At 42.7% G+C, this 27,663-nt stretch overlaps 1 protein-coding gene and 1 long non-coding RNA gene across 2 annotated transcripts in view; one reads left to right on the plus strand and one right to left on the minus strand.

Moving 5' to 3' along the window:
* Positions 1-27,663, minus strand: part of SLC9A9 (solute carrier family 9 member A9) — a 1,094,760-nt gene that overhangs the window by 645,689 nt on the left and 421,408 nt on the right. The window contains exon 8 of the mRNA XM_075340787.1: positions 8,778-8,883. Within this exon, the coding sequence (XP_075196902.1) occupies positions 8,778-8,883 (106 nt within the window). The remainder of the gene's footprint in view (positions 1-8,777; positions 8,884-27,663) is intronic.
* The window catches only part of LOC142296787 (uncharacterized), a 93,623-nt gene that overhangs the window by 42,428 nt on the left and 23,532 nt on the right, over positions 1-27,663 (plus strand). The window lies entirely within an intron of this gene.

The raw sequence follows: 27,663 nt of genomic DNA on the forward strand, positions 1-27,663 counted from the left end.
TTGTGCCACATGAAAGGCACCAAAGGGTGCTCCACTTTTTCTCCACTTTTTCTCCATTTTTTATCCACTTTTTCTACATTTTTTCTCCACTTTTTCTACATTTTTTTCTCCATTTTTTCTCCACTTTTTCTCCACTTTTTCTCCACTTTTTCTAAATTTTTTTATCTATTTTTTCTCCACTTTTTCTCCACTTTTTCTCCATTTTTTTTCTCCATTTTTTCTCCACTTTTTCTCCACTTTTTCTCTATTTTATCTCCTCTTATTCTCCACTTTTTCTCCACTTTTTCTCCACTTTTTCTCCACTTTTTCTCCATTTTTTCTCCATTTTTTCTCCACTTTTTCTCCACTTTTTCTCCACTTTTTCTAAATTTTTTTATCTATTTTTTCTCCACTTTTTCTCCACTTTTTCTCCATTTTTTTTCTCCATTTTTTCTCCATTTTTTCTCCACTTTTTCTCTACTTTTTCTCCACTTTTTCTCCACTTTTTCTCTATTTTATCTCCTCTTATTCTCCACTTTTTCTCCACTTTTTCTCCACTTTTTCTCCACTTTTTCTCCACTTTTTCTCCACTTTTTCTCCACTTTTTCTCCACTTTTTCTCCATTTTTTTCTCCACTTTTTCTCCACTTTTTCTCCGTTCTTTTTCTATGGTCGGTCTACCCATTAGCTCTGCCATGCATACTGTAGCTCTACACCTACTGCATATGTTACTTTATGATTGACATCTCTTTCGTACCAGAGCTGTCTAAGTCTACTCTGACCCCATATTTGTCATTACTATATTGTCCTTGTACTGTATTATGACATTTGTATCATGTGTTTCATTTCTTGCTGTGTTGCAATTTTTTTGCTGCATCCCAATTGTACCTCTACATTGTTCGAGTTTATGTTATTGTTCTCTCACTCTTATGTGATACTGATTATTGTCATTTTTCATGATTACATGCAGATAAGTCCAATCTGACGAAGGCTCAGGCCGAAACGTCATTTGTAACTTGTTTTGGACAAAAACATATATGCTTATGAAAATTTTTTTTTTCTTAATACGGACCAATAAAGAGTGATTTTGCATTACTATCCGTTGTGACTTACTGACTTAGTCTGGGAGATTTAGAGTGCCGAGGTTACTCACTAATTTTATCTATTATTACCTCTGAGCACTTATATACCAGTGAGCAGAGCTTCCTCTACAGTAGTTCTCCTGATTAGGCATGCCCTTACCTCATGAGCAGGGCATTGCAGCTTTGGTAGCAACCATTACGACATGGACTCTGCTGCTGTGGACCCGGGGAGAGTGAGTGCAGATTCATTGCACCCACACTCCTCACATGAAGGGTCCGCACTCCTAGAAAATGGGGGATACGTTCCCTGAGTGTCTCCCACCCATATTCTAGACGGTCCAGAGTCGTCGTGGGACCCCTTTATTTTTTTTCTTACAATAAATTGGTGAAAGAGGAAATGTTTTGGGGACTGTTTTTTCAAATAAATTTCTTTTGTCGATTTTTTTTTTTTGTTAGTACTGACAGTTTATGATGTTGAGTATCTAATAGACGCCATGACATCACAAACTGCTGGGCTTGATCTCAGGTTACTTTACAGCTAGTATCAACCCGATTTATTACCCCGTTTGCCACTGCACCAGGGCACGGGATGAGCTGGGGTGAAGCGCCAGGATTGGCGCATCTAGTGGATGCGCCACGTCTGGGGTGCCTGCGGCCTGCTATTTTTAGGATGTGAAGGCCCAATAACTATGGACCTTCCCACCCTGAGAATACCAGACCACAGCTGTCCGCTTTACCTTGGCTGGTGATCCAATTTGGGGGGGACCCTACTTTTATTGTGTAATTATTAATATTTATAAAATAATTATAAAAAAGAGCCTGAGGGGACCTCCACATTGGATCCCCAACCACGGTAAAGCTGCCAGCTGTGGTTTTCAGGCTACAGCCGTCTGCTTTACCCTAGCTGGCTATCAAAAATGGGGGGACCCAACGTCATTTTTTTTTTAACTATTTTTTAAATAGAAAAAATTAATGGGCTTCCCTGTATTTTGATTGCCAACCAAGGTAACGGCAGGCAGATGGGGGTGGCAACCCATAGCTGTCTGCTTTATCTGCGCTGAGAATCAAAAATACCGCGGAGCGCTACGTCATTTTTTTAAAGATTTATTTTTACAGCACTGTGATGTCCAGCAATCAAAATACAGGGAAGCCATTTTATTTTTAGTTATTTAAATAAATAATTAAAAAAAATATATATGGGCTCCCGCTGCATTTTTTGTATTGCTAGCTAAGGGTAATCCAAGCAGCTACTGGCTGCTAACCCCCACTGCTTGGTGTTACCTTCACTGGCAATGGAAAATCCAGGGAAGCATTTTTTATTTTTTTTGCCAAAAAACTACAAAAAAAGGACGTGAGCTTCGCCATATTTTTGTATGCTAGCCAGGTATAGCAGGCAGGTGCTGGAAGAGTTGGATACAGCGCCAGAAGATGGCGCTTCTATGAAAATGCCATTTTCTGAGGCGGCAGCAGACTGCAATTCGCAGCAGTGGGGCCCAGAAAGCTCAGGCCAACCTGTGCTGCGGATTCCAATCCCCAGCTGCCTAGTTGTACCTGGCTGGACACAAAAATGGGGCGAAGCCTACGTCATTTGTTTTCTAATTATTTCATGAAATTCATGAAATAATAAAAAAAGGGCTTCCCTTTATTTTTGGTTCCCAGCCGGGTACAAATAGGCAACTGGGGGTTGGGGGCAGCCGTACCTGCCTGCTGTACCTGGCTAGCATACAAAAATATGGCGAAGTCCACATAATTTTTTCAGGGGGCAAAAAACTTCTGCATATAGTCCTGGATGGAGTATGCTGAGCCTTGTAGTTCTGCAGCTGCTGTCTGTCTGTATGGAGAAGAGCAGACAGCAGCTGCAGAACTACAAGGCTCAGCATACTCCATCCAGGACTGTATGCAGAATTTTTTTGCCCACCAAAAAAATCACGTGCGCTTCGCCATATTTTTGTATGCTAGCCAGGTACAGCAGGCAGCCACGGGCTGCCTCCAACCCCCAGTTGCCTATATAATTATATAAAAATATAGGGAAGCCCGTTTTTTTTTAATTATTTCACTTATTTCATGAAATAATTAAAAAACAAATGACGTGGGCTTCGCCCCATTTTTGTGTCCAGCCGGGTACAACTAGGCAGCTGGGGATTGGAATCCGCAGCACAGGTTAGCCCGAGGTTTCTGGGCGCCTCTGCTGCGGATTTCAGTCCGCAGCCGTCCCAGAAAATGGCGCTCTCATAGAAGCGCCATCATCTGGCGCTGTATCCAACTCTTCCAACAGCCCTGGAGCTGGGTGGCTTGTTGGGTAATCATGAGTTAATACTGGCTTTGTTTTACTAGCCAGTATTAAGCCAGAGATTCTTAATGTCAGGCACGTTTGACCCGGCCATTAAGAATCTCCAATAAAGGGTTAAAAAAAACACCACACAGAGAAAAAATACTTTAATAGAAATAAATACACAGACACATTAGAGACTCCATCTTTATTACCCCCTGTCAGCCCTCCACGATCCTGCTCTTCTGTCTTCTTTCTTTCTAGTGTAGTAGTAGTGACGATTGTAGTGAGGAAGGATGAGGTTCACCAGCTCATCACTTGGGGCTGGGGAACCTCATCCTCACTACAATCCTCACTACAATCGGGAAGCAGCGTGCAGCCTTCACTCCGTGAGTGATCAGTGCTGGCTGTCAGCGGTAACAGCGGTAACGCTGACAGACGCGTTACCATAGCAACGGTGCTCTCGGAGCCGCGGTTAGCGGTGACGTCACCGCTAACTGCGTTGCTATGGCAATGGTGATCTCCGTTAATGACCGGCTGTGTCAGCCGGTCCCTAACTGAACGGGGAGTCGACTGTGTGCTAGAGCATGTCACCGGTACACGGCGATACACATATGTGCACCGTGTACCGGAGAGATGCACTCGCAGGTCCTACATGACGCGTCATAGTCATGTGACCAGTCTGTAGCCAATGAGATAATAGCCACGTGACTGGTCACATGGCTATTTTGACGTCACGATAGGTCCTGCATCTCTGCTGGCAGTGCAGGTCACCGGGAGGATTAAGCGATCATCGGATGGAATAGCGGCAGGAGACAGAGTGCAGAAGGGATCGCGGGGACCGGTAAGTGTTATGGCAATGTTTATTAACTGTTTGTGTACATTTATAATGCATTTTTATGTGTTTGTGATTGCCTCCCATTATAGTCTATTGGTTCGAGTTCGGTTCGTCGAACGTTCGACGAACCGAACTCGAACGGGACCCCCGTTCGGCGAACCGGCCTCGAGCCGAACCGGGACCGGTTCGCTCATCTCTAGTTAGTACCTAACAAAAGTGATCTAACAAAGCACCACCAGTGAACCCACAATAGGGTCATTAGCAACCAAAAACTCATAAATGCACATGAAGAGCAAGGGACTACCTGTCTGCTTAGATTTCACAGAAGAACTACTACCACAGTTAGGCTAAGTTCACATTTATGTTGTTTTGCATCAGTCACATGCGTCGCTTGACGCATGTGACTGATGCGCTGTACAACGGATGACAAAGAACAGAATTCTTTGTTGGACTCCGTTGTGTGCGGGGGGCGGAGCGCGAGGGGGTGGAGTTAGGGGTGGGTGGAGCCAAGCGGGGCCGTGGCACTGAGGACGTCAGTGCCGCGGGGACTGCAGGGCTGGCGACAGGTGAGTCTGTGAGTGTGTGTGTGTACATGCTGAGTGCGGGAGGGGGCAGAGCCGAGCGGGGAAGTGTCACGCTCCCTGCACAGCCAGGGTAAATATCGGGTATAAGCAAAGCACTTTTTGCTTGGTTACCTGATATTTATCTTGGTTACCAGCATACACCGCTTAGCGCTGGCTCCCTGCACACGTAACCAGTGTAAATATCGGGTAACTAACCAAAGCGCATTGCTTAGTAACCCGATGTGTATCCTGGCTACGTGTGCAGGGAGCCAGAGAGAGCATGCGCAGCGAAATCCTACGGATCGCGCTGCTCAAAAAACGTTACATGCTGCGTTGCTCCCGCTCGGTGGTCAGTCGTTCCACGACTGATCAGCCGGGCGGAAGATGCAACGCAGCATCATCAGGCACAATCTGCCGCCCATACAAGTCTATGGGTACAACGGAATCCGCCAAACGGATTCCGTTGTTTACCAGAGCAGCGGATTGTAACTGATACAATTTAACGGAAGTGTGAACCTAGCCTTATACAAATTGCTAAAAATGGTAATATTAGTTATATTATAAACATGTTAAAACATGGGGTAAAACAATGTTACCAATGCTGACCCCTTTCCACAACTCAAAATGCCTTGAAATGACTAATATAGCAAATTCATCATAGAAAAGGAAGAATGTGGCCTTTTCTGATTAATCATATTTTCCTTTCACCTCATGTGGATAGGTATGTGTGCATCACTTACTTGGGGAAGACATGACACCAAGATATACTATGGTAAGAGTAAATTCGGATGAGGTAGTGATATGCTCTGGACAATGTTCTGCTGGAAACAGTGGGTAATGACATTACTTTGGGTGTTACATTGACATGTACAAACACCCTGAACATTGTTGAAAAGTCTCTTCACACCAACAGCGTTTCCTAAAGGTGGTGGCCTCTTACAGCAGAATAACGTGCTGTCACACTGCAATGTACACCTGACAAACTGTTCAGCAACGGTTTGAGGAACCTGATCAAAATTCAAGGTGTTCACTTCCCCAAGTCTGAATCCAATTGAGCATCTCTGGGGTGTGCTGGAAGAGCAAGTCCAAGTCATGCAGGAGATATCTTGCAACTTGTAGAACTTAAAGCGACTCTGTCGCCAGGTTTTCCTACCTCATCTGAGAGCAGCATAATGTAGAGACCCTGATTCCAATGATTTGTCACTTACTGGGCTGTTTGCTGTCATTTCGATAAAATCAATGTTTTCTCTGCTGCAGATCTAGCAGTTATACAGAGCTCATGAATATGCTGGATTACCTGGCAGCATGCCCAGTAGTCCTGTAATGATAATCTACTGCTGATTAAACAGTGATTTTATCAAAACTACACTCAGTAGCCCAGTAAGTGACACATCCGTGGAATCAGGGTCTCTGTCTCTACGTTATGCCTCTCTCAGATTAGTTGGCAAAACCTGGTGACAGATTCCATTTAAAGAGCACCTGTCACCAAGTGAAAAGTACCTAGATTCCGCACATATTTAATTCTCAATACTCTATATATTCTCTTTTTTTAAATCTGCCATACAATTCTAAAGACACAGTTTGTGCTTGTGATTTAGTGGTAGTTTTTATGGTTTTTACCAAGGGTGCGGTGCTCTCAGTATTCTCTTCTCAGGGGACATGTCTTTAGGCTGCTCTGCATTATTACCATGTAAATAACATTTTTACAGACCATAAAAATTAGCACTAATGAAAATACCCACAAAAAAACATCAGGAATAATGTAAGAGCAAAATTAGTCATTTTTACAATACCATGCCAATGGATTTTTTTGCACTGCGAGAGTGGACCTTTTAGGCTGGGGCCACATGGGGATTACTGCGATCCCCTCGCATGACACTTGGCTTACGCTGGCAGCACAGCAGAGCCAAGTAACATGCGAGTGTCACTGCGACTGAGGTCCGACCGTGCGAGCGGAGCTCAGCTGCGGAGTGGCGGGCCGGTGCTGCGAAGGGGAGGGAGGGATTTATCTTCCTCTCTCTTCCGTAGCCGGCTATTGCCATTCTCGCACTGCACTCGTGGTAAACCGGTATACTGCGAGTGCAGTGCGATTTTTCTCGCCCCATACACTTGAATGGGTGCGAGAGAAAGAGTCTTGCATTGCACCTGCAGCATGCTGCGATTGTTTTCTCAGTCCGATTAGGGCTGAGAATATAATCGCTCATGTGTGTTTACACACAGGCTAATATTGGTCCGAGTACAATGCGATTTTTTTTTATCACACTCCACTCGCACCGATTTTCATGCCGTGTGGCTTAGGCCTTAATGTCAGCCACCAACCACCATCTGTTACTCACCTTCTGGCGGCTTCACCTGCTATCGCTGCCACTCCATTGAGCTCCAGCAATTTGTGACCTGCCAACAGCTTCAGTTTTTCATGGCACGTGCCAATGGACATAAATCAATACATCTCTATTAGATGCTTGTTCTGGCACTAGAGATGAATAGGGAGCTTGTGATGTACTTTCTGACTTCGGGCAATTCAAAACTAACTGTCATAAGATGGCATTGGGGGTCATCAGTAAAAGGTGAAGACCCTGGAAGGTGAGTATATGACAGGGGACAAAGCGCTTAGATTTAAAGCGCCACTCCATCTCTGATAAAACAACAATCCTAGAGTGGTGCTATAATATGGCGACAGAGCTACTTTAAAGCATACGCTGCTAACTTACTGGTCTTGCAAACCACAGGTCATCTTTAGAATTCTTGAGAAGTTCATGCCTCGATGGATTAGAGAACCATGTATGGGCAACATGACCGGAACATACAGAATATTAGGCAGGTTGTTTTAATGTTAAAGCTAATTGTTAAATGTCACATTTAGCCAGGGGTGTAGAAAGGGCTAAGAATGATTTATGACACATATTACATTTTTACACAGTCATTCTTGAGGTCAATGCTTTTGCTCTGGATTTTTTAAAACTATGAATATAGCACCTAAAAAAACACTTTAAAAATGAATCTTCCAGAATTTATTTTTGATTTTGGCAATGTACAGTTCATATTGAGGGAAGACTGGTCACGTATACGAAGCCTATACATAGTCATATGTACATAATCAGTCAAACGGATAAGCTTCTGGAGAAATCAGGGTAGGCATGTGTCCTCACCAATGTCATGGCTTCCACTTATAATAGTGTAGACCACGGTGACCAATTCATTTTTCAATAGACCCAAATTTAAACTGGCGGATAAAATTGACTTAAAGTTGGTCCATCTGTTTTGACAGCAAAAATAGATCTAAATACTTGAACTATTCTTTGAACTAAAAATACAAGAAATTTTGATTGAAACGCCAACAAGATGTTTAAGTGAAAATTCCCTAACTAATCTATTAATTATGGTTGAAATGACTGGAGTTTTATTAATATCTTCAAATTGTCTCTTCAGGGAGGAAGGAGACACACTCTAGTGCCACCTATTGAAAGTAGCAATCCTAAAAGTCAAAAGTGACCCTTTAATGAGCCTTTTCATATGATTTAGATTTTATGCCAGATCAGAACCGTAATTTGCAGAAGCAGTGTTTTGGGGTGATTGCCACTTGTGAGTGCAAAGTATGAGATCTGAGCTGGCTGTTTGAGAAGCTATAGTGGGGTCTAAGGGGAAAACACCCAAAACTTTTCTCCTTGCGGAAACTTACAAACCAATCTGGCTGCCAGTGAGGAGTCTTATAGCTGAAATGCTCCTCTTGGAGCACACTTGGAAGTAGGGATCCTTATTAAAGGAAAAATAGAAGAAATACTTTTGACTATAATCCCCAACTGCTCTGGTGCTGGTGACGTCCTGACCACTCCCTTAACCCTGCAACAGATGGGTGTCCTCTCCGGGCAGGTGTCTGGTGGTTGGCACATCAGTCCTGGCAGAGACCATTGGAACAGAAGCGTTGGGGTAGTGAGGGATTCCGGAGTCACATACTGATTTGTTCTTTCACAAGGATCTCTTAACTCTTTACTGGATAAATATTAAGTAGTGAAAAACCCAAAAAAAACACAAAATTAAAGAACTTACCTGTCAGTCCTGCTGCTTCTGCAGATAGGAAGGCACTCCACGACAATAGGAAAAACAGTCCAGTCTCCAACATAGGGAATTCGCACAGCTTTGTGAATTTTGTCAGGTGATCAAAATGCATTAAGGAAAACCAAACTTTACAGTTGTAATCATTAAGAAATGTCTATTTTAACAAGCCCATAAGGGACTGGGATATGCATGAAAAACTTTATAATTTGCCGTGTAGTGTTTTGAAGCATAAATTTATATAACTTTACACAACCAAATACTCACAGATGTCACCATTGCTTCTTCTAGTGGAGTACATAGCTCTATTTACTTGAACACAACACTATGGCTTTTGAAAAAGGAAAAGAGTGCATTAAAGGTTACGTCCATCTTTGCAAATATTGTATTTTACAGCCCAATGCATCTAATGTAAAAAGAAATAAGCAGACGTATGTGTCTCCATGATTACAGAATACATGTAAGCTCCTATTATTCTGGTCCTGCAATTACACTCCCTTCCATCTTCTACTTCTTGCCAATTTTCCAAAGGTCAAGAAGAAAAGATAGACAGAGGTAAGGTTGTGGCTCAGCCCGATACCCTTCAATTCTCGCAATCAAATTATTAAAATTACAACCAGATCACAGAGATAAGAAAAAAAAAATGATCAAGACATTACCATATCCCCATTGTTGCTATAGGACACAAATTAAATCACAGGAGGTATATAAATGGAGAGCAGGTGTCAGCGCATTATACGAAACACCGAAATGCTGAGCTTTGGGTTTGTAGAGCCGGTGTAAGGCGGGACGTGCGTATAGAATGAGATGACTAAAGGACAATGTACCTGCTCCCAAATCACTATCAAAAGTACCTGCAAAATCCTACCAAGGGATTATAAAAGACCTAGATTATAATGATAAGGAAAGAACTTGCCAAAATATAAAAGAACCCCTGTCCTTACAGGCGAATACCATTCTATTTGGCGACTGTTCCCTTGAAGTGACTTGTAAAAATTGTTATATATTGGAGGCAGATTTTTTTTCAACACTTTTTATGCCTTGTGGGAGCGCCATACACCTTGATCTGTCATTGGCACTATTCACTGTCAGAACTCCATTAGAGGGTCTTCCTACAGAACACAAGGTTGACTGTAACCCGGGTCCAAACTTTTATTCTATGTTGTGCCCTGTTTAGCACAACACGTTCAGTAGGGCACAATTCTTGTTTAGTACCTATTTTACTTTCATTTACTATGCTTAGATAGCTCCGCATTTTTTCTCATTTCCTAAGGGATTTTGATTGATTTTATATAACCTGTATATATCCAGATAAGCTACAAGGTAATATCGTTATGCAGGTGCCCAAATGCTGAAATTGCAATGCAGAGGAGAAAATGAACTTGATTTCCATCAGGAGCTGCTGGCTTTCAGTCATGCAGTGTGCTGATGTGGCTTCAGTCATCGCTCAATATATTGTGTAAGCATGCCACGGAACTCACTGAAAGCAATTTCTACAGTGGATCAGTGAAGAGCCACCTGTCAAACAAACTACCCTATATCCGCAGGATAAGAGTGTTATCGGACATGACAGGTTCCCTTTTGAGGAGCAAAATTCAAATGGGTTTTTCAAAAGCTTTAGAGAACCGGGTGATGGAGACTAGAGATCTCATCTTTATTAGCACAGAGTCACAGGCTTCAGACCAAAAGAGCAGGTACGTACATCTTAAAATATTACATCGTAAAGCATTATAAAATTAATACACCCCACACTTCCCAAAAGCCTTTTTTTAAAAAACTGAAGACCGTACTTTGATCAGATGATACTCCTAATAGGATATTGGTGGCAGATTTCAAGAGGGTGTTGTCATCACTAGAGAATCTAATATATAAAGCTGAATGTGTGTGTGTGTGTGTGTGTGTGTGTGTGTGTGTGTGTGTGAGTGAGTGTGTGTGTGTGTGTGTGTGTGTGTGTGTCTGTCCGGGATTGGCATCTGCACCGTCACAGCTACAGCCACAAAATTTTGCACACTCACGCGTCTGGACCCCGAGAGCGTCACAGGCTATGTTTTGAGGGGACATTTTAACCCCGCACTTTAAAGTTATTCACCAAAAAACCTGCCTCCATTAAAGCGAATGGAGCTGGGAGCCACAGTGCAACCAGAACTTCAGAAGAATGCGCAGCCACGCCCTTATATGGAATGTTGGCGTGTCACAATGCAGCCAGGGAAAGAGACAGACACAGACAGGGAAAGAGGTAGACACAGACAGGGTAAGAAACAGACATAGACAGGGTAAGAGACAGACACAAAGAGACAGACACAGACAAAGAGACAGACTGACAGGGAAAGAGACAGACACAGACAAAGAGAGACAGACACAGGGAAACAGATAGACAGGGAAAGAAAGGGAAAGAGACAGACAGGGAAAGAGACAAAGACAGGTAAACAGACACACACAGGGAAAGAGACAGAGGGAAAGAGTGAAAGAGACAGACAGGGAAAGAGAGGGAAAGAGACAGACAGGGAAAGAGACAGACAGGGAAAGTGACATAGATAGATAGACAGGGAAAGAGATAGATAGACAGACAGGGAAAGAGATTGAGACAGACGGAGAAAGAGACAGAGACAGTCAGAGACAGACAGGGAAAGAGACAGACAGACAAAGAGATAGAGAGAGAGACAGAGAGATATATACAGAGGGGGAGACAGACAGAGAATGGGAGAAAAACAGAGAGACAGTTACTATCACGGGCGTTAATACATTCTATTTATACATTCTATCCCGGGAATGTTAATACATTCTATTTTGTTAACAACAGTTATTAACCCAGGCGAAGCTGGGTAGTACAGCTAGCAGACAATATAAAGCAAGAAACATTGGACACTCCCTATGTCAGGAAACAATATTTGCTGATTACTTGATGGTTTCCTCTCTTCATTACATCTGGAGGTATCCCAATTTGAATTGTTCTTCACACATAATGTGCATCCCCATGATTTATGGTAAAGGACTATTTGATGGTGAGTGGCTCTTTGTTTCAAAGGACAATCCAGCTCCATATGGAAACTTACAGTCATGGATTCTTTTTCAATATGACCCCAGAAGGAACAGTTTTTTTCTGTAGTTTCCAAAAATTCTAATACAGATTACAGTTTTCATAAGGTAGTAAGAGAATGGTGGATTTGTAATGTCCAAGATTCTCTTCTTTTTTGGGGGGACAACAAAAGTAGTTCTTAGAGATTAATTAATAGGCCATGTTGCTAAGCTGAAAAAAGTTGTTACCAGTAAATACCCAGTGAATTTTTCCACATATATTTCAAGTTAAACCTACAAACTTAAAATGTATGTTATTGGAATTTTTGGGGATATACCAACACTAATTAGCGTGTACAGTAGAACCTTGGATTCCGAGCATAATTAGTTCCGGGAGTGTGCTCTTACACCAAATTACTCTTATATCAAAGCAAATTTTCCCATAGGAAATAATTGAAACACAGACAATTCGTTCCACAACCCAAAAACATTTACTGTATTCTATTCATACAAATTTATTACAGTAATACAAAATAATGTCCCATATTCATATAAAATTATTACACTACACAAATATAAAATATTGTACAGTGCAGGAAAAACATATAAAATTAATTAAATGGTACGTTATATTACAATAAAATTGTTGGTGTGTGAGAGGTACAGTACAAGCAATGTGCTGTACTGGTTAGCAGAAAGAAAATGCAATACTGTATCCATAAATGCAAATTGTTAGACATGCTATATAGTATATACTGTAATGTACAATGGTATACTGTATACAGTAATCAGTACATATGTACAGAAAGTTACCTCCAGAGCAGGTAAAAGCGTGGTAAAAGGACAGAACTGGAAGTCTGCACGGTGAGTGTTTGCTTGTCTTGCAAAAGGCTCTGAAACCAAGTTAGTTTTAAACCAAGGTTCCACTGTATTTGTGAAAATTGTGATATGCATTTGTACTCAGCTATCTTAGTCTGATACCCCTAAATAAAATCCCGAGTGACCAATTGCCTCCATAAGTCACTTAGTTAATGAGTCCACCAGTGTGTACTTTTGTCTCAGTATAACTACAGCTGTTCTGTGAAGGCCTCAGAGGTTTATTTGAGAACATTAGGGATCAAACAGCATCATGAAAACCAAGGTAAACACCAGACAGGTCATGGATAAAGTTGTGGAGAGGAATAAAGCAGGGTTACGTTAGAAAAAAAAACAGCCCAAGCTCTGAACATCTCACAGTGACCTGTTCAATCCATCATCCAAAAATGAAGGGAGTATAGTACAACTGCAAACCCACCAAGACATGACAGTCCACCTAATCTGACATTCAAAGAAAAAGAGCACTAGTTAGAGAAGCAGCCAATAGGTCCTTGGTCACTCTGGAAGGGCTGCAGAGACTCAAAGCTCAGGTGAGAGAATCTGTCCACTGGACAACTATTAGTCATATACTCTTGTTCATTATGGATGAGTGGCAAAAATAAAGACATATATGAAAGCAAGCCACAAGAAGTTGGTTTTTGGAGATTGGAAAAAAGCTCTTTACTGGAATCAGCTATCGTTTGGAATAAGGTGTTCCAGTCAGATAACACAAAGAAGAACGTTTTGGGCTAAATTCAAACAAAATGCTTTATGAAGTGGAAAACTAACACTGCATATCACCCCCCAAAAAACAACCCCATAGTCAAACATGATGGCAGCATCATGCTGTGGGGATGCTTTTCTTCAGTAGGGCCAGGAAAGCTGTTCAGAGTTGATGGGAAGATGGATGGAGATAAATACAGGGCAATTCTTGAGGGAAACCTGCTAGATGCTGCAAAAAACTTGAGACTTAGGCAAAAGTTCACCTTGAAGCAGGACAGTGACCTTAAACATACTGACAGAGCTACAATGTAATAGTTTAGATCAAAATATATCCCTGTGTTTGAATGGCCAAGTCAAAGTCCAGGCTTAAATCCCATTGAGAATCTGTGGTAAGACTTTGAAAATTGGTGTTCACAGATGCCCTCCTTCCAATCTTGCTCAGCTAGAGATATGTTGCAAAAAGTAATAGGGAAAAATTTCAGCCTCTAGATGTGGAAAGCTGGTAGAGACATCGCTCAATAGATTTGCAGCAAAAGGTGGCCCTAGAAAGTATTGACTCAGGAGGTTTAAAACAAATTCACATCACAGTTTTAAGATTTATATTTTGTAAATATTTAGGAAACCAAGTATAATTTCCTTTACACTTCACAAACACTTGCTACTTAGTGTCAGTATGTCACATAAAATCCCAATAAAATTAATTTAAGTTTGTGGATGTAACGTGAAAAAATGTGGAAACGTTCACAAGATATGAATACTTTTTCAAGACACTGTAGATTCAGGAATAATACTGAAAAATTGCTATTAAATTTAGGTCAAATGAGAAGTCCCCTCCCTTTTACTGGGATGCTACTAAAACTTTGGAGCCAAAGGAATTTCACTCAAACTTCGGCAACTATAAGGGTAATTATTATTCAGAACTATGCAAAAGAGACTTATAAATGTGGAAATGACAGTTTGAATGGGATTAGATTCCCCCTCATAAAGGAGGCATAGTTAGAGGTCCTAAATACAGCAATAACAGGGGAAGATCTTACAAAGATAAGATCACATCATCGGGTTTTATATGAGACCCAGGGGCGCAATACTCAGCTACTCAGCACAGTGCAGTTTAGGGAGAACTGATGTAGAAATGAAAGCTTAGACTAAAGTAAGGTTTTACACTTGCCCGCTTTAGTGCCTTTCATGTGGCACTCAAAAGTATTTTTAGGCTGGTTGAATTTAATAAATAAATCATTTAAAAAAAAGTGAGTAAGGTCCCCCCTATTTACCTTGGTGGGTTATCAAAAATAGAGAGAACCCCAGGCCTTTTTTAAAATTATTTATAACTATTTTAAAAAAAATATAGGGTCCTCCCCATTTTTGATAAGCAGCCAAGGTAAAGTAGACAGCTGCGGGCTGGTATTATCAGACTGGAAAGGCCCATGGTTATTGGGGCCTTCCCAGCTTAAAAATAGCAGCCCACAGCCACCAATTTTCTTGAGTGCCCTGGTGCTGTGGCAATTGGGGTAATATTTGGGGGGGTTGATGTCAGCTCTGAATTGTTAGCTGGAATGAAGCCCAGGGGATGGTAATGGAAAGGCATGGAATAGACCAAATTTTTATGAGCAAAGCACAGGTATACTGTGCACAGGTATGAGATACTGGGCACGATCTATGGATACAGGAACAGGATAACAGCACAGTGTTAAAGCACAGAAAATTAGTCAGGAACCTTGTTGTAAAGGCACCTCCCAAAGAGGGAGGATGCCTTAAATACCTAATGCCTCCCAGCCATAGGCTGGAATCATTTCCTCAATGAGCACACTGCCCCTTTAAAAGGCAGGAGATGCGCAAGCAATAAGCGCACTCCCACAAGACCTGTGTGGTGTGTACAGTCCCCAGGAGCAGAAAGCAGTAGCAAACAAAGAGGAAGATACCACCATAAAGCGTCCAGAAGGGTGAGAGCTATGGTGTTCCTGGCAGGGGGAGGACGTGGAGCAGTGCTGAGGCACTGCCGTTGGCATTACAATAGGTCCTTCCAGGTCTATAACTGGGAGTGACCTCTGGAGTTAAGTACATCGTTGGGAAGAAAATGAAAGGACAACTCACACTAGGCATCTTTCTATTCTTATAGATTCCATAACTATAGTTACTAAACAATATTTTTGGAAAGAATGTATATGCGCAGCAACATCAACCATGTGCAGTGGGGAAAAAAGTATTTGATACACTGCTGATTTTCCAAGTTTTCTCACCTACAAAGGATGGAGAGGTCTGTAATTTTTATCATAGCACACTTCAACTGTGACAAAGTAAAAAAATCCATAAATTCTCATTCTATGATTTTTCAGTAATCAATTTGCATTTTATTACATGAAATAAGTATTTGATACAATAGATAAACAAAACTTAATATTTGGTACAGAAACCTTTGTTTGCAATTATAGAGGTCAGACGTTTCCTGTAGTTCTTGACCAAGTTTTCCCACACTGCAGCAAGGATTTAGGCCCACTCCTTCATACAGACTTTGACCAGGACTGCCATTGGGTTCAGGTCTGGAAACCGGCTAGGCCACTCCAGTACCTTGAAATACTTCATACCGAGCCACTTCTTAGTTGCCCTGGCTGTGCGTTTAGGGTCATTGTTATGCTGCAAGAGTAGACACGAACTATCGTCAATGCTCTTGCTGATAGAAGTAGTTTTTTTGCCACAATCTCACGATACATGACCCCATCCATCATCCCTTTAATATCTTGCAGTCATCCTGTCCCCTTTGCAGAAAAGCACCCACAAAGTATGATTTTGCCATCCCCATGTTTGACAGTTGGGATGGCGTTCTTGGGGTTGCACTCATCCTTCTTCTTCCTCCAGACACGACGAGTGGAGTTGATACTAGAATGCTCTCTTTTGGTCTCATCTGATCACATGACCTTCTCCCATGCCTCCTCTTGATCATCCAGATGGTCAGTGCCAAACTTCAAACAGGCCTGGACATGTGCTGGTGTGAGCAGAGGGACCTTGCATGTCCTGCAGGAATTTAATCAATACTGTGTTACTAATGGTAATGTTTGAGACTGTAGTCCCAGCTCTCTCCAGGTCATTGACCAGGTCCTCCCATGTAGTTCTGGGCTGATTCCTGACTTTTCTCAGAATCATTCTTACCCTATGAGGCAAGATCTTGCACCCAGACCGAGTAATATTGACAATCATCTTGTGTTTCTGTGTTTCTTCCATTTTCTAATAACTGCACCAACAGTTGTTGCGTCATTAAGTTGCATGTCTATTGTCATGTAGCCCATTTCAGCCTTGTGCCGGTCTACAATTTTGTCGTTGGTATCTTAGACAGCTTTTTGGTCTTGGCCATGGTGGAGAGATTGTCGTGTGATTTATTATGTGGACAGGTGTTCAAACAGGTGCAATTAATACAGGTAATGAGTGTAGAGTAGAAGCTTCAAAGTAACAGATCTGTGAGAGACAGAATTCTTGCTAGTTGGTAGGTGATCAAAAACTTATTTCATGCAAAAATGTAAATTAACTATTAATTCTATTTAATCATAGAATGTGATTTTCTGAATTTATATTTTGGATTCTGTCTTTCACAGTTGAAGTGTACATACCATAAAAAATACACACCTCTCCATTGTTTGTAAGTGAGAAAACTTGCAAAATAGGTAGTGTGTCAATTACTTATTTTCTCAGCTGTATATGATTGTAGATTAATTAACACATACCTAATGCACACAAGATGCCAGCATTGCACGATAAAGACCAGCAGACTAACCTTTAAACGTAATATGTGTATTGTGACATAGTGTAATGATTCAGAGATAAGAAAAAGTGATGCAACCTATCACGCTCACTGAATGGTGCCTCCTGGAAGATCTAAAAGATAATGTGGGAAAGCTTAAAGTATCATGACAAATATTGAACCTCTCATGCACCTCTATTTATTATTATTCTTAATATAATATACTTTATAAAAATAGCAACAAAAAGAGGAATAAATATCCTCCAAAAATTAAGTATTACTTACAGAAAATCACACACATATTTTTTTGTACAGGATACAGCCAGCCCACTTTTTGTTAGGCCTTGTATATTAGAGTTCCTGTCCCTGTATGACGCACATTTGGGGTACGGCTTGGCAGCCCGCCTGATCTAATAGTATGGGCGTCACCTAATAGGCTTCGTGACTATCTATCTGCATGTGTGAACAGCGTTCTATACAAGCTATTAGTGTGCAGTTTTATCATCTAGCAATTGCCTCTGCTATTCCATGGAAGTGTGTGTGTGATTTGCTCCTCCTGCACCTGTGATGCCCCCAAATAGTGGGAGTTTAGCTGTATCCTGGTAGAGTATTAGGTTTTGGCCTGGGGGATGTACACACTGCAGCCCATCTTGCTGTAAGTTCTAATATACTTTAGATGAAGTTAAAGGGAACCTGACAGGGGCAGAACAATTGCGGTAACAGAGATCGCGACTGCGACCTTGTCCAGGAGTACAGGGGGCCTACTGGCCCCAGCAGGATGTGCGTCCTATGATGTCATGCATTGCCATAGCACAGATGCCGATGAGAGCTGCTGGCTTCTGCGCACTGGCTACACAGGAGGACGCTGCGTGATATGGGAGCCGGGAAGGGTGAGTACAATTTTTTTTGCATTATAATTAGGGGGACAGTTTATACCAGGAGGGGGACAGTAGATATCAGGACGGGGACAGTAGATACCAGGAGAGGGACAGAAGATACCAGGAGGGGCCCAGAAGGGGACCTGTATATACCAGGATAGGGGGGACATACAGTCAGGGCCAGAAATATTTGGACAGTGACACAAGTTTTGTTATTTTAGCTGTTTACAAAAACATGTTCAGAAATACAATTATATATATAATATGGGCTGAAAGTGCACACTCCCAGCTGCAATATGAGAGTTTTCACATCCAAATCGGAGAAAGGGTTTAGGAATCATAGCTCTGTAATGCATAGCCTCCTCTTTTTCAAGGGACCAAAAGTAATTGGACAAGGGACTCTAAGGGCTGCAATTAACTCTGAAGGCGTCTCCCTCGTTAACCTGTAATCAATGAAGTAGTTAAAAGGTCTGGGGTTAATTACAGGTGTGTGATTTTGCATTTGGAAGCTGTTGCTGTGACCAGACAACATGCGGTCTAAGGAACTCTCAATTGAGGTGAAGCAGAACATCCTGAGGCTGAAAAAAAAGAAAAAATCCATCAGAGAGATGGCAGACATGCTTGGAGTAGCAAAATCAACAGTCAGGTACATTCTGAGAAAAAAGGAATTGACTGGTGAGCTTGAGAACTCAAAAAGGCCTGGGCGTCCACGGATGACAACAGTGGTGGATGATCGCCGCACACTTTCTTTGGTGAAGAAGAACCCGTTCACAACATCAACTGAAGTCCAGAACACTCTCAGTGAAGTAGGTGTATCTGTCTCTAAGTCAACAGTAAAGAGAAGACTCCATGAAAGTAAATACAAAGGGTTCACATCTAGATGCAAACCATTCATCAATTCCAAAAATAGACAGGCCAGAGTTAAATTTGCTGAAAAACACCTCATGAAGCCAACTCAGTTCTGGAAAAGTATTCTATGGACAGATGAGACAAAGATCAACCTGTACCAGAATGATGGGAAGAAAAAAGTTTGGAGAAGAAAGGGAACGGCACATGATCCAAGGCACACCACATCCTCTGTAAAACATGGTGAAGGCAACGTGATGGCATGGGCATGCATGGCTTTCAATGGCACTGGGTCACTTGTGTTTATTGATGACATAACAGCAGACAAGAGTAGCCGGATGAATTCTGAAGTGTACCGGGATATACTTTCAGCCCAGATTCAGCCAAATGCTGCAAAGTTGATTGGACGGCGCTTCATAGTACAGATGGACAATGACCCCACGCATACAGCCAAAGCTACCCAGGAGTTCATGAGTGCAAAAAAGTGGAACATTCTGCAATGGCCAAGTCAATCACCAGATCTTAACCCAATTGAGCATGCATTTCACTTGCTCAAATCCAGACTTAAGACGGAAAGACCCACAAACAAGCAAGACCTGAAGGCCGCGGCTGTAAAGGCCTGGCAAAGCATTAAGAAGGAGGAAACCCAGCGTTTGGTGATGTCCATGGGTTCCAGACTTAAGGCAGTGATTGCCTCCAAAGGATTCGCAACAAAATATTGAAAATAAAAATATTTTGTTTGGGTTTGGTTTATTTGTCCAATTACTTTTGACCTCTTAAAATGTGGAGTGTTTGTAAAGAAATATGTACAATTCCTACAATTTCTATCAGATCTTTTTGTTCAAACCTTCAAATTAAACGTTACAATCTGCACTTGAATTCTGTTGTAGAGGTTTCATTTCAAATCCAATGTGGTGGCATGCAGAGCCCAACTCGCGAAAATTGTGTCACTGTCCAAATATTTCTGGACCTAACTGTATTTACCAGGATGGAGGACATATTACCAAGCTGGACAGATGGGTCCTTGGCAGCTTTTTCCTGCCCACGTCTAGTGACTTAAAGATCTCTGCCTATGAGTGAATATATACAGAGACCCAGGGAATTGGGAGGGAAGAAGCCGCTGGGGACCCGCCTATCCAACTAGTCTAGCCGGCGGCTATTAAAGTATGTTTTTCTCTGAAACACTTCAGCGTTTCAGAGTCAAACATATCTGGCTGAGATGATACAGTCAGTATCAGATATATGTTGGCCACAGTTTGGGCAGCATGTTTCAGCTGTCAGGTTCCCTTTAAAGCTCTTGGAATGAAAATTCTGGTGAGGTGTTCATATAGCTTCAAATAGGCTTTATCTGGTTGTTGTTGTTTTTGTTCTGCTTTTCTCAATTAGCTAACTAATACAGAAATTAGGTAAATTGAAAACAACATGGAATACGTTCGCTGAAGAATACGTCCTTTTTTGTAAACAAGAAATGTATGTAATCAGCTGGAAAATTGTAATTATGTTTTGTTCCTTTTCTTCTATTGTTTCTCTTTTGGATTTATATGAAAGACAAAATGCAATAAAGTTTCTTAAATAAATAAATACCCAGATAAAGTGTTTTGCCCTTAGATATAGAAAAAAAGAGTATAAAAACTACACAATCAATAACGCTGTATAAATAACAACCAGTACTATACATTTTCTAGCTATCTAAGCTCTAAAAACACCAAATATGTTTTTTTCCTAAAAAGCAATGCCAAAATAGCAAGGTTATAGGTTTTTTAGTTGTTAATCACATCTACTGGAAACAGAAATATAAAGTAATTAAAAAGACAAAAGCTAGAAAACAAATTCTCAGTTCTAGTAAAAAAAAAATAAAACTGTTATGAGCCTTAAAAAGCAGGGATAAACATAAATTATTTAGCCCCCTCAAAAAAGGTGTTTCATTATACAAAAATAGTCAAACACAACAAAACCTCTCTCTATATATTTGGTACCATTGCAATTATAGCACCCCATAAATAATAAAGTTGTCATGGCATTTATGCCACACAATGAATGCCAGAAAATATAAATCTAAAGAAAAGGCAAAACTGCTAAATAGAATGTAATGCCACAAAAAACCTTCATAAAGAGCCTAAGCAGAAAAATAAAAAATGTCCCTATAATATAAAATAAAACGAAAGGACAACAGGACAGAAGAGTAGAGTTGAGCGCGGTTCGTGGTTCGTGGTTCTCCAGTTCGCGGCTCGAGTGATTTTGGGGCATGTTCTAGATCGAACTAGAACTCGAGCTTTTTGCAAAAGCTCGGTAGTTCTAGAAACGTTCGAGAACGGTTCTAGCAGCCAAAAAACAGCTAAATCATAGCTTGGTTTCTGCTGTAATAGTGTAAGTCACTCTGTGAATCAAACTATTATCACATTTCAGTGTATAGTGTGCGTGAACAGCGCCTTCAGATCACTGCTGTTTCTATAATGGCGATCGCCATTTTTTTTTTTTTTTTTCTTGTCTTCCTTCCCTAAGCGCGCGCGTCTTGTGGGGCGGGCCAGCATGTCAGCCAATCCCAGACACACACACAGCTAAGTGGACTTTGAGCCAGAGAAGCAACGGCATGTGTGATAGGATCTGCATGTCACATGTCCCTGCATTATAAAACCGGACATTTTCTTCACGGACGCCATTATCTGCCTTCTGCGTCTTTGGTGTCAGACATCACTGTCGCAGCTCCGTCTTCCTGAGTCCTATAGCCGATACAGCTGTATGCGCTGCATACACAGCGTTAGACAGCTTAGGGAGAGCACTTTATAGCAGTCCTTTTAAGGGCTCCAACCGGCAGGGTCAGAGAGCCATAGGTGACAGGTCCTGCAAACAGCAACAGCGTCTGTGTAGCCCAGGTCAGGGATTTCCTACCTGCATTTCACCATTAGGAGGGAATAGAAAGGCAGTCTTCCATTCCTCTACCCAGAGCACCACAATCCTGCCACTGTACCCTCTTGTCCTCTGCACACTCCAACTGATAACTAAGCCATTATACTAGCAAACACTCAGTGTACCTAGTGGCATCCTATACGTGGCTATTGGACTTTGCTATAGTCCCACTAGTGCAAAGACATTTGCAGAGCGCGTCTGCCTGCGTTGCACACTACAACTCATTCTAACCAAGCCATTATACTAGCAAACACTCAGTGTACCTAGTGGCATCCTATACGTGGCTATTGGACTTTGCTATAGTCCCACTAGTGCAAAGACATTTGCAGAGCGCGTCTGCCTGCGTTGCACACTACAACTCATTCTAACCAAGCCATTATACTAGCAAACACTCAGTGTACCTAGTGGCATCCTATACGTGGCTATTGGACTTTGCTATAGTCCCACTAGTGCAAAGACATTTGCAGAGCGCGTCTGCCTGCGTTGCACACTACAACTCATTCTAACCAAGCCATTATACTAGCAAACACTCAGTGTACCTAGTGGCATCCTATACGTGGCTATTGGACTTTGCTATAGTCCCACTAGTGCAAAGACATTTGCAGAGCGCGTCTGCCTGCGTTGCACACTACAACTCATTCTAACCAAGCCATTATACTAGCAAACACTCAGTGTACCTAGTGGCATCCTATACGTGGCTATTGGACTTTGCTATAGTCCCACTAGTGCAAAGACATTTGCAGAGCGCGTCTGCCTGCGTTGCACACTACAACTCATTCTAACCAAGCCATTATACTAGCAAACACTCAGTGTACCTAGTGGCATCCTATACGTGGCTATTGGACTTTGCTATAGTCCCACTAGTGCAAAGACATTTGCAGAGCGCGTCTGCCTGCGTTGCACACTACAACTCATTCTAACCAAGCCATTATACTAGCAAACACTCAGTGTACCTAGTGGCATCCTATACGTGGCTATTGGACTTTGCTATAGTCCCACTAGTGCAAAGACATTTGCAGAGCGCGTCTGCCTGCGTTGCACACTACAACTCATTCTAACCAAGCCATTATACTAGCAAACACTCAGTGTACCTAGTGGCATCCTATACGTGGCTATTGGACTTTGCTATAGTCCCACTAGTGCAAAGACATTTGCAGAGCGCGTCTGCCTGCGTTGCACACTACAACTCATTCTAACCAAGCCATTATACTAGCAAACACTCAGTGTACCTAGTGGCATCCTATACGTGGCTATTGGACTTTGCTATAGTCCCACTAGTGCAAAGACATTTGCAGAGCGCGTCTGCCTGCGTTGCACACTACAACTCATTCTAACCAAGCCATTATACTAGCAAACACTCAGTGTACCTAGTGGCATCCTATACGTGGCTATTGGACTTTGCTATAGTCCCACTAGTGCAAAGACATTTGCAGAGCGCGTCTGCCTGCGTTGCACACTACAACTCATTCTAACCAAGCCATTATACTAGCAAACACTCAGTGTACCTAGTGGCATCCTATACGTGGCTATTGGACTTTGCTATAGTCCCACTAGTGCAAAGACATTTGCAGAGCGCGTCTGCCTGCGTTGCACACTACAACTCATTCTAACCAAGCCATTATACTAGCAAACACTCAGTGTACCTAGTGGCATCCTATACGTGGCTATTGGACTTTGCTATAGTCCCACTAGTGCAAAGACATTTGCAGAGCGCGTCTGCCTGCGTTGCACACTACAACTCATTCTAACCAAGCCATTATACTAGCAAACACTCAGTGTACCTAGTGGCATCCTATACGTGGCTATTGGACTTTGCTATAGTCCCACTAGTGCAAAGACATTTGCAGAGCGCGTCTGCCTGCGTTGCACACTACAACTCATTCTAACCAAGCCATTATACTAGCAAACACTCAGTGTACCTAGTGGCATCCTATACGTGGCTATTGGACTTTGCTATAGTCCCACTAGTGCAAAGACATTTGCAGAGCGCGTCTGCCTGCGTTGCACACTACAACTCATTCTAACCAAGCCATTATACTAGCAAACACTCAGTGTACCTAGTGGCATCCTATACGTGGCTATTGGACTTTGCTATAGTCCCACTAGTGCAAAGACATTTGCAGAGCGCGTCTGCCTGCGTTGCACACTACAACTCATTCTAACCAAGCCATTATACTAGCAAACACTCAGTGTACCTAGTGGCATCCTATACGTGGCTATTGGACTTTGCTATAGTCCCACTAGTGCAAAGACATTTGCAGAGCGCGTCTGCCTGCGTTGCACACTACAACTCATTCTAACCAAGCCATTATACTAGCAAACACTCAGTGTACCTAGTGGCATCCTATACGTGGCTATTGGACTTTGCTATAGTCCCACTAGTGCAAAGACATTTGCAGAGCGCGTCTGCCTGCGTTGCACACTACAACTCATTCTAACCAAGCCATTATACTAGCAAACACTCAGTGTACCTAGTGGCATCCTATACGTGGCTATTGGACTTTGCTATAGTCCCACTAGTGCAAAGACATTTGCAGAGCGCGTCTGCCTGCGTTGCACACTACAACTCATTCTAACCAAGCCATTATACTAGCAAACACTCAGTGTACCTAGTGGCATCCTATACGTGGCTATTGGACTTTGCTATAGTCCCACTAGTGCAAAGACATTTGCAGAGCGCGTCTGCCTGCGTTGCACACTACAACTCATTCTAACCAAGCCATTATACTAGCAAACACTCAGTGTACCTAGTGGCATCCTATACGTGGCTATTGGACTTTGCTATAGTCCCACTAGTGCAAAGACATTTGCAGAGCGCGTCTGCCTGCGTTGCACACTACAACTCATTCTAACCAAGCCATTATACTAGCAAACACTCAGTGTACCTAGTGGCATCCTATACGTGGCTATTGGACTTTGCTATAGTCCCACTAGTGCAAAGACATTTGCAGAGCGCGTCTGCCTGCGTTGCACACTACAACTCATTCTAACCAAGCCATTATACTAGCAAACACTCAGTGTACCTAGTGGCATCCTATACGTGGCTATTGGACTTTGCTATAGTCCCACTAGTGCAAAGACATTTGCAGAGCGCGTCTGCCTGCGTTGCACACTACAACTCATTCTAACCAAGCCATTATACTAGCAAACACTCAGTGTACCTAGTGGCATCCTATACGTGGCTATTGGACTTTGCTATAGTCCCACTAGTGCAAAGACATTTGCAGAGCGCGTCTGCCTGCGTTGCACACTACAACTCATTCTAACCAAGCCATTATACTAGCAAACACTCAGTGTACCTAGTGGCATCCTATACGTGGCTATTGGACTTTGCTATAGTCCCACTAGTGCAAAGACATTTGCAGAGCGCGTCTGCCTGCGTTGCACACTACAACTCATTCTAACCAAGCCATTATACTAGCAAACACTCAGTGTACCTAGTGGCATCCTATACGTGGCTATTGGACTTTGCTATAGTCCCACTAGTGCAAAGACATTTGCAGAGCGCGTCTGCCTGCGTTGCACACTACAACTCATTCTAACCAAGCCATTATACTAGCAAACACTCAGTGTACCTAGTGGCATCCTATACGTGGCTATTGGACTTTGCTATAGTCCCACTAGTGCAAAGACATTTGCAGAGCGCGTCTGCCTGCGTTGCACACTACAACTCATTCTAACCAAGCCATTATACTAGCAAACACTCAGTGTACCTAGTGGCATCCTATACGTGGCTATTGGACTTTGCTATAGTCCCACTAGTGCAAAGACATTTGCAGAGCGCGTCTGCCTGCGTTGCACACTACAACTCATTCTAACCAAGCCATTATACTAGCAAACACTCAGTGTACCTAGTGGCATCCTATACGTGGCTATTGGACTTTGCTATAGTCCCACTAGTGCAAAGACATTTGCAGAGCGCGTCTGCCTGCGTTGCACACTACAACTCATTCTAACCAAGCCATTATACTAGCAAACACTCAGTGTACCTAGTGGCATCCTATACGTGGCTATTGGACTTTGCTATAGTCCCACTAGTGCAAAGACATTTGCAGAGCGCGTCTGCCTGCGTTGCACACTACAACTCATTCTAACCAAGCCATTATACTAGCAAACACTCAGTGTACCTAGTGGCATCCTATACGTGGCTATTGGACTTTGCTATAGTCCCACTAGTGCAAAGACATTTGCAGAGCGCGTCTGCCTGCGTTGCACACTACAACTCATTCTAACCAAGCCATTATACTAGCAAACACTCAGTGTACCTAGTGGCATCCTATACGTGGCTATTGGACTTTGCTATAGTCCCACTAGTGCAAAGACATTTGCAGAGCGCGTCTGCCTGCGTTGCACACTACAACTCATTCTAACCAAGCCATTATACTAGCAAACACTCAGTGTACCTAGTGGCATCCTATACGTGGCTATTGGACTTTGCTATAGTCCCACTAGTGCAAAGACATTTGCAGCATGTCTGCCTGCGTTGCACACTCCAACTAATTATAACTAAGTTGCATTGTCAGGGATATTTATTCTTTATTATTCTGCTGTTAATAAAGCTAGACCACCACTGCAATCTTCACCACCTCTCAATTTTTACTACCACATTTTCAGTCCACAATCTTGTCGCAATCAACATGAGTGGCAAAATGACAGATGCTGGTGGAAAGGGGAAGAGGCGTGGTGGAAAAGGCAAAAAAGGTTTTGTCCGTGGGGAAGGTGGCAAAGCTCCATTATCATCTGCTGAAGATAGACCATCTACCAGCAAAAGTAAGATGTCTACTACTTACCGTGGACAATCCGATGTGCTCCCTTTTTTACGGACACGAACAACAGGAAGAAAGGTAGATGATGGGCAAAAAAGGAAAATGCTTGAATGGATCTCAAGTGGTCCAACAAGTGCCCTCTCAGCCACTTCAAGTACCGCATCCAAAAAACACCAGTCCTCTGAGTTGTCATCCCAATCACACTTGATTTCTCCCAGCTCTGAAGTCTCCATCAGCCCTGCACAGTATGGTGGAACTGAGATGGCTGAGTCTGCAGAGCTGTTCAGTCACACTATAGCCTGGGAATCAGAGGTCTGCTCCCAAGCTACAGTGAGTACAGAACAGGAAATGGTCTGCAGTGATGCCCAGAACCTTTGTGACTCAGATTCAGGCCGTGAGGACCAAGTTTCTGAGCATAATGTTGACCCTTTGTCACAAACTGTAACACCTGTGGTTATAGACAATGAGGAACATACTGATGAAGATGAGACGCAGATACCCGATTGGGATGACAACTTAAATATTCCGTCAGGGCAAGAAGAGGCTCGGTCTGAGGGGGAGGGGAGTGCAAACACAACAATTGATGATGACGTTCTAGATCCCACCTACTGTCAACCCCCAGTCAGGCACTCGAGGAGGTCAACAGAGGCGGTGGAGGAGGATGCAACCGACGACGAAGTTACCTTGCGCCTTCCTGGACAGAGTCGGAGCACTGGTAGCACGTCTACAACTGCATCCTCAGCCACCACTCTGCCTATGAGCATTATTCGGGGTGGATCAACAGGTCGCATGGCCTCTAAGCCTTGCCTAGCCTGGTCCTTTTTTCACATCGAAAAAGATCGCCCAACTCATGTGATATGTAACATTTGTCATGATTCTCTTAGTAGAGGTCAAAAGCTCAGCAGTTTGACAACTTCTTCCATGAATCGTCACATGAATAAATATCATAAGTCCCGGTGGGAAGCTCACCGTGCTGCAATGCGGCCTAGCGGAGCGAACCATCCACCGCCCGCCCCTTCCACTGCATCCGCGCGCTCTTCATCTTCTAGGACTGTGGGGACAGCTGCCACACCTGTTTTTCCACGCAAAACTTCCACCACTGTAACCGCAACAGGCAGTTTGCTTGTAAGGTCGTCAGTTGGTTTGGAAGGGGAAACAAG

This window comes from Anomaloglossus baeobatrachus, chromosome 3 (assembly GCF_048569485.1).
Source record: "Anomaloglossus baeobatrachus isolate aAnoBae1 chromosome 3, aAnoBae1.hap1, whole genome shotgun sequence".
Lineage (NCBI taxonomy): Eukaryota > Metazoa > Chordata > Amphibia > Anura > Aromobatidae > Anomaloglossus > Anomaloglossus baeobatrachus.